Source organism: Carassius gibelio, chromosome B3 (assembly GCF_023724105.1).
Source record: "Carassius gibelio isolate Cgi1373 ecotype wild population from Czech Republic chromosome B3, carGib1.2-hapl.c, whole genome shotgun sequence".
Classification (NCBI taxonomy): Eukaryota; Metazoa; Chordata; class Actinopteri; order Cypriniformes; family Cyprinidae; genus Carassius; species Carassius gibelio.
This window is the reverse complement of record NC_068398.1, coordinates 39,234,234-39,248,273: the sequence shown is the minus strand read 5'-3', so window position 1 is coordinate 39,248,273 and position 14,040 is coordinate 39,234,234. Positions and strand designations below refer to the sequence as shown.

General features: G+C 37.4%; 1 protein-coding gene across 5 annotated transcripts in view; it reads right to left on the bottom strand.

The window, feature by feature from the left end:
- The window catches only part of LOC127953340 (NACHT, LRR and PYD domains-containing protein 3-like), a 70,836-nt gene extending 57,297 nt beyond the window's left edge, over positions 1-13,539 (bottom strand). For 3 of the 5 annotated variants that reach the window (XM_052552504.1, XM_052552506.1, XM_052552508.1), the window contains exons 1-3: positions 13,423-13,539; positions 8,646-9,430; positions 5,919-6,044 (exon numbers count right to left, since the gene is read on the bottom strand). In XM_052552504.1, the coding sequence (XP_052408464.1) occupies positions 5,919-6,044; positions 8,646-9,334 (815 nt within the window). In that variant the 5' untranslated portion in view covers positions 9,335-9,430; positions 13,423-13,539. The remainder of the gene's footprint in view (positions 1-5,918; positions 6,045-8,645; positions 9,431-13,422) is intronic. The other 2 variants (XM_052552505.1, XM_052552507.1) reach the window with 2 other exon arrangements.
- Positions 13,540-14,040: the final 501 nt, after the last annotated feature.

The window sequence follows — 14,040 nt, the reverse complement described above, 5'->3', positions numbered from 1 at the left end:
TATATTGTAAAAAGAGAAACATTGTGCAGAAGTATTATTTGCTGTTATGCGTGTTTGTCCGAAGCTGCAGTTGTTGCGTGACGCCTGTTCCCCAAAAAAAAAACCCTGGAAGCGCTCCGAGAGAAGGTTGTTGAAATCAATTTCCTATTTTCATTTTCGAAACTTGTGTTGGTTAATTCGTGCAATAGATTTTCGAACATAAAGTGACAGTCGACACGGTCACGGTTTAAGACTAGACGGGAGAACGGATGGGAAAAGATCTGGGCACAGATTTTCCAGAACTTCATGCCAAGTTATAGCGGTGTGGAGCTGTTTTAATGAATTTTTTTTAGATGTGTTATGGTGCCCGAACACGTATGACTTTGAACAGTGACCGCGAACATTTAGTTTACTGCAGCCTCAGCCATCATTACAAAGCGTGAACCGTTGACAGTGAGTGAGAGGCCATAGTGTGACATCCGTGTAAACATAGATGACATCACAGGGTTTTTTTTTTATTAAAGAAGATAGTCTTCATTTGTATGTAGGCCTAGGCAATTTATATATTTACAATACTTAAATATAATGAATAGTATTTTATTGCTTTTGTATTAGTTGTTTGAAGAGTAAAAAAAATTGGTTGGTTTTATCGCAAATTTACAATTGGCAAGTCGGTCGGACTAAAAGCAAAAAAAAATAATAATAATTTAGTCGGTCCTAAATTGACAGTGTCAGTCGGTTTAGTGTTGTCACGGTACCAAATTTTCAGTATTCGGTACCGATACCAGTGAAAATCCACGGTTCTCGGTACCAATTTCGGTACCAAAGCAAAACACAAAAATATGTGACGATATAGATGAGCGCCAGCCAATGAAATTGCCATTTGCGCATTAGCTCCGCCCACTACCGGAGAAACCGGCATATCTTCTGCTTGTTCGAAAAATATGAATAATTCTAAATGAACTCCATTATTTTGACAGGAAAAGACAACAAAGAATATAGTTTACATGTAGCATGTCGATTCAGCGTGGTAAGACTCTCGCTCTCTCTCTTTGCATGTGTGAGAAACAGCGCTGTCAGCAAAGCAATGGTGAGTCATGCGCCTCCACACAGAGTTTACAGTTTGGCAAATACCATAGACAGTAAAAGAGGCAAATACAGGTGTACTGTGCGTCCATTGAGATGAATTGAAAAATACAGATCGCTTGATTGAGAAAGAACTCTGAAGCGCTCAGTCAGTGTTCAGCGAGTGAAAATATATCTGCGCCAATCTTATACTAGCCTCTAACACACACACACTGGCGAGTAAAATCTAAGAATTGATTAACCAATGGCTAACAATAGACATAATTTAGTCACCCAGAGTAAAATTTATTCACATATGCGAGTGATTTACTCGCATTGTAGAAGCTGTTTTGAGGGGTTGCCGTGATTACCTTTAAATTGACACTGGTTTTACTCAAATGCAATGGTAAAATGATTATGAAGTGACGCAGAACAGTTCTGGTGATGTTGTTTATGTATTAATGTCCTCATTGAGATGGCAGATGCTGAAATTACTGCAAGCGTCACACGCTTCAGTCAATGTAGTAAACAAACCCACACATCTCTGCCATTCATTCATTCACACAGAGACGCGCAGAAAATGCATGATTCAGATTTCAACCAAATTTTGCAGGGGTTAAGATTTGCAGATACTGGTCCATACAGAGATTTGATTTGATTAATTTATGCTAACTTTGACAAATTCCGTGACTGTCCATATTAAAATGTAAGTTTCATTTTCATGACTGGATTTTGAGATTCCGTCCGTGTTTTCTGCTTCGCGGAAATCATAGCGCTGTATGCGTCAAGAACCGGGTTTGGACGGTTCCTCGGTACCACCGGTACTTACAGAAACCTAGTACCATGGCATTTAAATGTTTTTAGTACCGACTTGGTACCGTAGTACCCAGGGGCGTAGCAAAACAGGTGATTCTGACCCCTGCTAATTTTTTTTTTTTTTTTTTTTTTTAGGATCCAGCGTGAATATTTCCTGTAGTGTTCTCTGATTTGTTACTTAGATTTGAGTGAAGTAACATTCAGCCAATCACAGAGCGAATCATCTCCTGGGCGCGTCTGCTATGAGCTTCAAATCTCTTGTTGCTCTTCTGAATTTTCGTTCGTTCGTTTGTTCACTTTGCTATTAGGCCGTCTGGGATAAAATGCACCCCAGAAAAAAGCAAAGGATGATTACATCCTTTTTTCAAACACACACTGTAAGTATGTTACAGTATGTCGCGATGACACGAATCGCGCGATAAAGTTTTCATGTTATGATTTAACCTATTGAACCCGTATGGACCTCGTCACGTCGCGCCGGATTCAGTGTGTTAAATGCTCTCCTAATTGTCACTTTGGATAAAAGCATCTGCGAAATAAGACGTAACAATATTATTGGTTTCTGCTGTCTTTTGTTTGTCTACGTGCTGCTCGCGGAGTAAAATTATCATTTCACAATAAATCATATTTGTTTTGCAACGAATATCTTAAAATACTTTATCAAATTTTTTTCTTTTAATTCATAACTGTTACTTTATGTCCTAACTAGTCTGTAGGAAAGGCAGGCTGTGACGTCACTGGCAGAGAGAGGGGGCAGTTGCTCAACCTCTCCAGAATGTGTACAGCTGAGATTTGTATAAAAAAAGCAGATTGACTATCTTAAATCTGCGGTAGGGAACTTTTGACGCTCTAGCGGTTAATAAACAGAACTGCTTGCGTCTTGCGGAAGAACATCATAGCCGGAAATACTTCTCTCTGTTTATGTCTATGAAGAATCACAAAGGTACTGGGTTACTCCGCCGCGGTATCCCCGAAGCAATCTAAAATAGTCCGAATATAAACACTTATTATAGGTGCGCCCTAGTGATTCAGGACAAGCCAAAAACACGGTTTGGAAAATAGATTAATGTTGTACTTGCTTATTATATACATTTTTCTACATTTTGAACACAAACAAAGTTACGGACCGCAGCTCTGATTGGTTGTTTTGGTTTTTTACCGGGAGTGATGTATTTCTGCAAATGGCAATAGGAGCACTGGGAGGAGCCAGAGGAGCTTGATTTTTTCACAGATTATCTGTCTCATATTTTTCATAAAATGTATGTTGTATAAAATTACTGTAGATGTAATCTGTATACTCATTTAACACCTGTTTTTGTCCAACTGTTAAAAAAAAAGTTATTGTTCAAATGTAGTGCAACTGAAATATTGTAAATATCATAAAATATCTTTATTTCATAAAAAAAACAAAACAAATTATAGATGGTCTCCCATTGGTCTCAAAGTCCTGCCGTATTTTTAAATTTCGAGTATGATTTAACAAAAATAGGTTCCTGTAAGCTATCATGTCATGTTCCCAAATTTGAAAAAGTAAAATGCCAATTGGTATTCTATTTAGAATTTATTATGAACATCAGCTTTGGGTCAAATCACCATACAGCTGTCCCCCCCACTTTTAAAATGGCTGCTACGCCCCTGGTAGTACCGGGTCTTTTGGCAACACTACGGTCGGGTTACGGCAAACAAGAATATTTTTAAGGATGGCCTGAGGACCGACAGAACTTCTTATTTGAAATTTCATATCCTGCTATTAAGACCCGGTCTTTGATGCTCAGTGTATAAACTGCAAAACTTGCAGGTGATGTTTGTAACTTTTTTTCTGGATTATGGTACTTTATTTATTTATTTTTGCATCTTGCTTAAATACTTATCAATTACAACAACAAGATATATATATATATATATATATATATATATATATATATATATATATATATATATATATATATATATATATATATATATATATATATATATATATATATATATATATATATATATATATATATATATATATATATATATATATAGCAACGTGTTAGAAGTTAAAGTGATTATAACTTACATTCACTCAATCACTTCAGTAGTGAATTACAAATAAACACATTTAAACCCTTGTCTGTTAAACTCTAAACCTCTGATTTATCTTCAGTTTGGTAAAACAGAGGCTCAGCTTATCATTTATACACATTAATGTTGAGTGCTCAGGTTAAATCCCGATAGAGAAAATCGGTAAAACTTTATTTTAAGGTGTCCTTGTTACCCGTTACATGTACTTACTCCCATAATAACAATAAAGTAGGGATGCACCGAAATTTCGGCCACCGAAAATTTTCGGCCAAAAATGGCCTTTTCGGTTTTTGGCCGATAGACTTTTATCACCGAAACAACACGGCCGAAATGTTGTGATGACGCAAACAGAAACCGCAACCTGCACGTGCACCTGCATAGCAAAGACCACGAGCTCCCCGCGACATTCACTTAACACCAGTGAGAACATTCTCTCTCTTCGTATTCCTTTATTCGCAGCACTAAAGCGTCTCCTAACAAAGAGATTAAGACGGACCACGAAGTGAAAACTAAGAAAAGTACAGTCTTATAGAGTCTGTTAGCACACGTCTCACTGAGATCTTGTCGGATCCTCTGCACTTCATCGCGAATGTGCTTGATCCGCGTTATAAAAACCATTACTTGGATGCGGAAATAAGGCAGCGCGCACGAGAAATGATCCAGGCCACGCTGGATGAGGAGAACCCAAATGGAGACGGAGAAGAGCCAAGCGCAGGAGACAGATCAGAGCACAGAAAAAAAGACTGGTCTCTGCACCAGATGAGGGGCATGCACCATCGCTGTCTGATATGTTCAGTGGAATTCTGCAAGAAAGTGCCTCAAATAATAATAATACGTTGGCTATTTTGTTCTTATACACACACACACACACACAAACATATATACATACATAATATCAGATTGTAGCCATATTTATGCTAGGTTTTCTGCTAGATTTCTGCTTTAATTTGATAAAAATGTTTATTTATGCCCTGGCCCTATTTAAATACACTCTCTCAAATATTTCTCAAATGTCAGGCAGATGACAAGCTCAACTGCTCAACAGCTAGATGGTTATCTGTCTGAAGTCCCCATCCCCAGAAGTGATAAGAGTCTTGCCTACTGGAGAAGTAATGCACTTTCTAGTCCTACATAGAAAATTTTCAAATGCACTTCACCTAAATGCACTTTGTTTTTATGAGAGAACTGTTCATTTTAAAACCTTTCTGCAGGCCAGTAGGTCTGTACATTATTATTAAATATACACATGAGTGGGATACATTTTTTGTTTGAATTTTATTTTATACTGTGCATTGTTGAAATGTGCTTAATAAATATTTGCATCATTTGTAATTATGTATTTGTATGTTTTTAAAAAAAAATAAGTTATGTAATTGTAATTATCTTTGAAACTTTAATATTAATTTATGCAATTGCAATGTCTTAATTTTAGTAAAGTTAGTACACGGTCATAGCAATAAATGCAATGGTACTAATAATTGGCATAATTTCTTTCGGTGTTTCGGTTTCGGTTTTCGGCCTTGGTTTTCTATTTTTCGGTTTTCTGATTCGGCCAAGAATTTTCATTTCGGTGCATCCCTACAATAAAGTATTTCATTTTTACATGCAACCCTAAGCCAAACCCTCATCCTAACCCTATCCATATAGTACATGCAGTTAATTAACATTACTCAGTACTTAAATGTGTAATTACACTGAAACAAGGACAAAATAAAGTGTAACCAGAAAAGCAAATAAAGCACAAAAAGAAAGCACAATTTATTTTTTTTATTTTTAATTATGCTGATGCACTTGTTGTTAAAATGAACATTAGTTGATGAATATTTCTGAAAATATATATATATTTTAAATTTTGCACACTCTGCTCTTTTTTTGCACACTCTTGGTGGTAAATTTCCCACCTTACATGATTATATTCAGACAAGCTCAGAGGGCACATTGTCATTACTAAATTCAGGGGACTAAAACATGTTACGCATGATACTCACACAGGGTCAGAGGTCACAGCAGGTTCATCACTGAGATAAGGAGACTGACCAGTGGATTTGTTTCTCTTCACAGACACAGAGCTGGATACTGGAGATGTGACTCTCTTTCTATTCCTGTTGATGATACTGAGAAATATACAGACATATTTCAGATTACTTCTCTGTAGTTTATCTGTCTTTTCAAATTAAATTAACATTTGTTAAAACTAGAATATGCATAACATATAGTTGTAAAGACAAAACAAATGTCATAGACACAATATTTATTTAATATGATACACACTTCAACCTTTATAAACCTGTTAAATTAATTAAGTTGATATTAAGATTATTGTCATTCTTTATCTTTTTCTCAACCATCTTTTTCTTTACTGTAGTACACTTTGAAAGTGTGTAGACCTAGAGTAAATTTACAGCACACGTAAGGGTTTGATCAATTTAATCAGATATGTGAGAAGATAATTGTGTTGTTTGTGGAAAGCTGAACAATGAGCATTCAAAAACTGAATGGATTCACAAAAAAGGCTAGATATTGTTCTGTTTGACATTAAAGTTGGTGAGCTATATTCCCAGTAGACAAGAGCAGTTTGTTTTGAGCGCCAAAAAGATAATGACAGCTGCTCAAACTTCTAGACAGATGAAGGTTTACGATAAACATCATAAAATATGTACATCATAAAGTGTTAGTTGATAGGAGTTCAGAACTTGTAAATGTTACTGGTTTATGTGAGTTTTTAGATGCTGTTCTCATCAGGTTCTTCTAAAGATCTTCATGATATGTGCATTATGTGAATGCTGCTCACTAGAGCTGCAACTAACGATTATTTTTTCTGTCGACTAATCTAACGATTATTTTTCCGATTAGTCAACTAATCTAACAATTATACAATTATACAATAAATAATCTAATGTTCTTTAATTAGCTAATGAATCCTTTGTATAACTTTACAAAAAAATTATAAGTTCAACTTGTGATATAATATTTAAACCTTTATTCATTTTCAACCAATGTGGCTGAAGTTTTTACAGTATAAAATAATAAAGAAGCTAAGAAAATTATTTTACTATGGTAAATATGAGTTTATGATAGCATTTATAATTAAACCACAGTAGCCATAAATTAACAGTTGTCTGAGATGTCATGAAATGTTCTTTAGCATCACAAACCATAAAGTGTAGTCAGGGTTCTGCTATGGTTTGGCATGGTTTCCAGAGATCTGGAGCTGATTCGGGGTAGCTCGGTGGTCTGTGACTGTTGTCTCGCGGCGCGCTGTCTTTTAAGGGGCCGTTCACATTTCACGTCTTTTGCGCGCTCAAGTGCATTATTTCCACTTTTGGGAATGTTACTCTAAAAAAGTAATTAGTTATAGTTACTCACTACTTGTTCCAAAAAGTAACTGCGTTAGTAACTGAATTACTTTATAATAAAAGTTACTCGTTACCAGGGAAAGTAACTATTTGCGTTACTGAAAAAAACAAACAAAAAAAACAAGTTGTTGTATATCAGATTATTTTTTTAATTTAATTTTTTTTCAGTTTTCACAAGTCGGTTGAAATGAGTAGAACAGACAGGTGTTCATACATAACTTTCAATATTTATTGCACGTCAACAGACAGCAAGAGTTTTATCCTGCACTTCAAGTATTATCTTTGTAAGAAAAGTGTTCTTGGCCACTAGCTTTGTAGATGCGTGTCACACATTACATGTACACATTACATGCACGTTCTTGCCTTTGACCGCAATGAATTTGAAGTAGTGCTTATATCTCCACCTTGAAAATGCCAAGTTTTCATCGGATTGCAACGGACTCGCCATTTCTACTGCTGCTGCGAATCTCTGTGTAGCTGTTGCGTGTGTGTGTGTGTTTGGCGCCGCTGGCGTGTGCCGGCATGTGTGTAAAAACACTGGCTCTGATTGGCTACCATGAAACACATGACTCTGCCTTAGCCAATCATAATCGCTTATCTCATCATTAACCCACCTCCTCACTCGCTGTGTGAGCCAGGGTGCGTTCGGATTGCATAGTTTATTAAATCAATACATAATAACGCACTGCATTTAACGTTCAGTAATGTTAGCGGCGTTGTAACGACAGGAAAAGTAATTAGTTAGATTACCCCGTTACTGAAAAAATAACGTAGTTACCTAACGCAGTTCTTTTAAATGCCGTTATTCCAAACACTGGTTATTTCCAATGTAGGCACGCTATAAGCGCGCTCATAATGGAAGCGACGTGCACGCGGTGCGACGCGCTCATTTTATCCAGGTGCATTCGCACCGCATCGAGTTAAAAACATCTCAACTTTCCAGAATACCGCAAGCGCAAGAATATCAGACCTGAACCAGGAAGTTGGTCACCAGATCACACGGTAACCCGTTAAACCGTAACACCGGAGAGCGCCAAGATGTTTTACTCCGAGGTGCTCGCGCATCGCAGTTGTGCTGCCATGGTACACCATATCGGTTTTGTGAAGGGAACAAAGGGCTATTTTATTTGTCCTCTGTTTAAAGTATTCCCTTACTTTTAATAAAAGTGGTCTCTGTTTTTGTGATAGAATGCAACTTTCTCCATTCCCAGTATGCCATTACGTGAGATGTAAACAAACAGTGTGACACGTCGAAGCATTTCACGTACATCGTTTTAGGTTGCTCAAAGAAATAGAGGTAGGTTTTTAAGATTCTTAAAACTCAGTGATAAGATAGTTGAGGAACTAGATGATACTCACCCAGGGTCAGAGGTCACAGCAGCTCCATCACTGAGATAAGGAGGCTGATACATGGAGTTGTTACTCTTCATAGAAACACAGCTGAATCCTGGAGACCCTGCTCTCTGAGCGTCAACATCACTGAGATAAGGAGGCTGATACATGGAGTTGTTACTCTTCATAGAAACACAGCTGAATCCTGGAGACCCTGCTCTCTGAGCGTCAACATCACTGAGATAAGGAGGCTGATACATGGAGTTGTTACTCTTCATAGAAACACAGCTGAATCCTGGAGACCCTGCTCTCTGAGCGTCAACATCACTGAGATAAGGAGGCTGATACATGGAGTTGTTACTCTTCATAGAAACACAGCTGAATCCTGGAGACCCTGCTCTCTGAGCGTCAACATCACTGAGATAAGGAGGCTGATACATGGAGTTGTTACTCTTCATAGAAACACAGCTGAATCCTGGAGACCCTGCTCTCTGAGCGTCAACATCACTGAGATAAGGAGGCTGATACATGGAGTTGTTACTCTTCATAGAAACACAGCTGAATCCTGGAGACCCTGCTCTCTGAGCGTCAACATCACTGAGATAAGGAGGCTGATACATGGAGTTGTTACTCTTCATAGAAACACAGCTGAATCCTGGAGACCCTGCTCTCTGAGCTTCAACAGAAGACTCCTGCTCTTTCTCATAGACACTCATTTCACAGACAGGTTTCTCCTCCTTTATCTCTTCATACACACAAATTTTCCAGGCTTTTCAGCTTCTTTTCCTGCTAGAGGAGACTTGATTTCAGGCCTGTATGTGGAGTCAAAGAACATACAATGAATTTGGATACACTAAAATAAAATGTCTATGGTTTTACTCAGAGCCATATAGTGTGAGAGTTGCGACAACTCCATTGACTCCAATGGAACGCTTTTTTTTTACAGCAATGGCGGCTCGTAGGGCCGCTAAATAGTTCCCAGCATAGACATATATAGGTAGACGCCCCATGGAACGCAACTGTCTATTGGCACGAACGAGCCGTGGAGCCGCCATCTTGGACCGGTCGCCTGCTCCAGTCAGTGTAACTTGTTTGCCAGGTGCAATAAGCTGTTAGCGCATTAAATTAATCATATCTCACTGAATACCTAACTGATTTTGACGCGGGGTTTTTTGCTGCAAAGGTCATTCATGCAGCTATGATACAGGACACATGAGTCAGCGTATTTTAATATTCATAACAGGCATACAGTGACATATTATATTCTGATATAATATATAAGTGACCAGACGCCCAAAATCTAAATATGTGAGGTAGGATATTTAGAAATCACACACTATAAATATGATAAAGTACAAACAGATAGTTGCAGTAAAATAAGATATTTTAATAAGTTGAAGAAACTATTTAATATAATTTGTGACATATACACTCTCTCTGGTTCTCTCTCTCTCTCACACACACACACAAACAAACACACACACACACACTTCTCCCTCCCTCTCTCTCTCTCTCTCCCCATCTCACACACACACACACACACACACACACTTGTGAGGTTATAAAACAACTGCTCTCTTATAATTCTTTCAAAAAAATCATGCAAAATGCAGAACCACCAAAGAGGGAGAGAGAGTGAGATGACAGGATGAGACAAAACAATTTAGCACACACACAAACCTGCTCCAACCCCGTCAGAAGTCATGCGGTTTCCCATGCTTACTGCCTGCAATGTATTGTAATGTAACATTAAAAAACTGGGATTTTTTCAGTAAAAAATACTAACATTTGACAATAAAATATTTTATTTTTGTTATAATTGTGATTTTATAATATTTAGATATGAATCCAACTGAATCCAACTTGTGAAAAGATATCTTTCAGGTAGTCAAATAGCAAATAGCATATAGTGGAGCTCTATAGCCATCTAGTGGTTAAAGTGATTTTTTATTTTATTTTAAAACTTCATTTTCCAAAAAATGGGTATAACTGATACATTAAATCATTTAAAATTATCCATGTTATCCCCATGAATGAAAGTTAGAAATCTGTGTCTTTTATAAAGTGAATTTTACATAAAATGCAGTTTTTTTTGTAAAAAGCTTATTTAAATAAATATTTATTTATTTATAGAAATTTAGAAGATATCACAAATCCTCCAAAACTGCACAAATGTTGAGTAAAAACATTAACAAACAGAGTAAAATTACATTTGTAAAAAAAAAAAAAAAAAAAATACACTATTATCTTGTTACAAAATTAAATGTTATCGTCAAAAGTGTGGACAGGAAACGAAGACCATCAGAGGGTTAATATACATTACTTCCTGAAATCAGGTGCGCAAACACAAATAACAATAGTATTAATAATAGTAATGTTAAATCTTACTTGTGAAAAGTAATCCCGAGCCGTACTTGCCATGTTCCGCCGATTAGAACAGGAAAATGCTGCACAGTGCTCTGGCATCTTAACTGCTGCTACGCAACGAAACTAGGAGTACGACCGGTTCAAGATGGCGGCCGCAAATCTCGTCGCCCAACGGCCAATAGGGCGTCTACTTATATGATGTCTATGGTTCCCAGAAGTAGCAGCAAACCGATGCCGCGCCGTAGAGATGCAGCAGAACAAACCGTTTGCGACGCACTTTTAAAAGGTAAGACGTTCAAATAATACGATTATATATTATCATTACATCTAAATAACAATTAATTGCAAATTAACGTTTACCTTATGTGCGCTGAATATACGCGATAGCCAGGTCAACATTCTGTCCAACGTTATATAACCAATCCATGGAGTTTTTCTGCATTTATCTTTTTTTTGGCGGCTGTCAAAGCCTTATTTGATGGGTGAATGACTGCTGCGCCTGACGGGGCGCGTACGAGAGAGAGCCCCGGCTGCGCGCGCACTCATAGTCTTCAAACAACACGAGCGCTTCTTGCTCTCTCTTTCCCTTGTGCACAGCGGCGCTGCACAAGATCCCAGGCCCTATGCATAGGCAGTCCTAATGGGCCCCCTCCCTCTTGAAAATATATATTCCAGACTTTTCAAGGGCCCTCCCTTTGGGGCCCTGGTGATCATTACTGGTTTCACCCCCAGTCCGATGCCCCTGCTTGTGCATATAAATCAAAATCATTAAACACGATAGAAAAAGGGCGAAACACCAAAGTTTCACGCGCGCTCGCGCACTCACAGTCTTCAAACTACACGAGCGCTGTCTTGCTCGCTCTCTCTCTCTCTCGTGCATAGTAACCAAAATCATTAGACACGATAGAAAAAATGCTATAGGAATGCTCTCTATATACAAGTGCAAAGTAATGCATTCTTAGTCAGTCTTTTATTTTGTAATTTTAAGAGCAATAAACATATTGCAATGTTAAGGAATTCATGTTTTTTTTTTCATTCAGATATGTAAATCAACATGTATAAATTGTTAGTAGTTAATTAATGGGGAGATAATCGAAATCAAATCGGTCTGAAAAAATTAGGTTTACAAGCATGACGAGCTACACACACACACACACACATGCTCAGGTCCGTTTCACACATACTCCGTCTGCAGTGCGTACACCGCACGCAGTGGCGGTCCATCAATGCGTTCCAGGAGCAGTGCGTCTGCAGCATTGCAGCGATCGTTCACGTACAGAGTCTATTTTTGCTGTGCTGCATGCGCTGAATTAAAGTGACAGCGCATTGTTCACGGTAAAAATGAACATGGATTGACACGGAAATGCAGTCATTTCACAATAAATGTATATTAATCAAAGCCTACTGTGTTTCACACGCAACACATGGGTTTTGGCTAGATTTAAAACAAGAAAAGGAGCAACTTTAAACAAGGCAACATTATATATGCACTTTTATAGAGGCAGAAAAACAAAGTTATTTAAGACCCGTTGTATTGTGTATAATAAAGATTTAAATGCAAAAGGCACGCAACTGTTTCTGTCAGTGGTGAGTTTTAATTTTGAATGTTTGTGATATCCTAACAAGAAAAGTAGGCTAATGTTGTTTAAATGTGTTGCAGTTTGTTTCAGCAACTTATTATAAAAACCTAGCAGTCAAATACATGAGTAATATGTTGTTTATATTTGAATTTAAATGGGTCTATGAAAGAGTATCACAATGCTGAAAAAGCTTTTTTAGTTTATTTATTTTTTTACATGATTTGATATCAAAATAATGGACAAACCTTGTGTTTTGTGGCTTAAACAGCTGCGGACCAGTAGCGGACTGCAAACGCGTCCTGTGTGAAAGCACAATGAGTCCGTGCTGTTTCAGCACCACATACGTAACGCACACGGACTGCATACACACTCCGGACAGATTATATCATGTGAAACAGGCGTCACACTCGCTCCCCTCCAAAATAATGAGTGCATGACGCCCCTGACCATAGCTACCTATACTTAAACATTTCTATGAAATCCACGCATGTGTACACTAAGTTACTGAACTTAAATTGTATGATGTTACAGAAAATCGTTTTCCGGTTCCACACAACAGAGCGTCGCAGAAAATGTTGTGATTCCTGAAAATTTACGACTGTGTGTTTGTAGAATATTGCTGTCACTGATGCACTCTCCCATATAGGCCTATACAAATAATTATTCGAAAAATATAATATAATTTACAATTAAAATGAATATAATTTCCGTGTAGGCCTAGGTCTTCAGTGTAGGCCCGTGAGCTTCAGGCCGTTGAAGCCTGTGTGTTAATGCACCTCTGCATGTACCTTATGTGACATATTTGTTTAGGCGCAAATTATATTGATATTACAGCTATGAAACGTTATAAAACTTACCGTAACGTGTGAAGGTATTTTCTGGTTTTGGATCCTGCGAGATGGCGTCTGGCCATCCGATGTTTAATCTTTTACTTTCACTTTGACCTTCTTCTTCTGGTGCTGTTTACAAGCCAACTGATGAATTACTGCCTCCGACTGGACTGGAGTGTGAAACATCAACAGAATAGAAGGAGAACACACTCACAGAGAGAGCGATAGATAGATAGATAGATAGATAGATAGATAGATAGATAGATAGATAGATAGATAGATAGATAGATAGATAGATAGATAGATAGATAGATAGATAGATAGATAGATAGATAGATACTTTGACTTTTAAAACACTTTAATACCAATAGAGCTCAAAATATAAATCACAAACAACATAAAACAGATCACATCACCAATCAAATGATATAATCCCCTCTTCACAAAATATAAATAAACCTTCATTTAAACACCATTTAAATTCAAATTCAAGTAAATTACCTGTGGTTTGATAAAATTTATATTCCATCCTAATTCTAGATTCAACCAAAGCGGTCAAATATTTCAACACATCTACATTATGGCCTTCAGCAGCCATTCTACAGGTTTTCCAAATGGCTAACTTGGCTTGACCAACTATAAAAT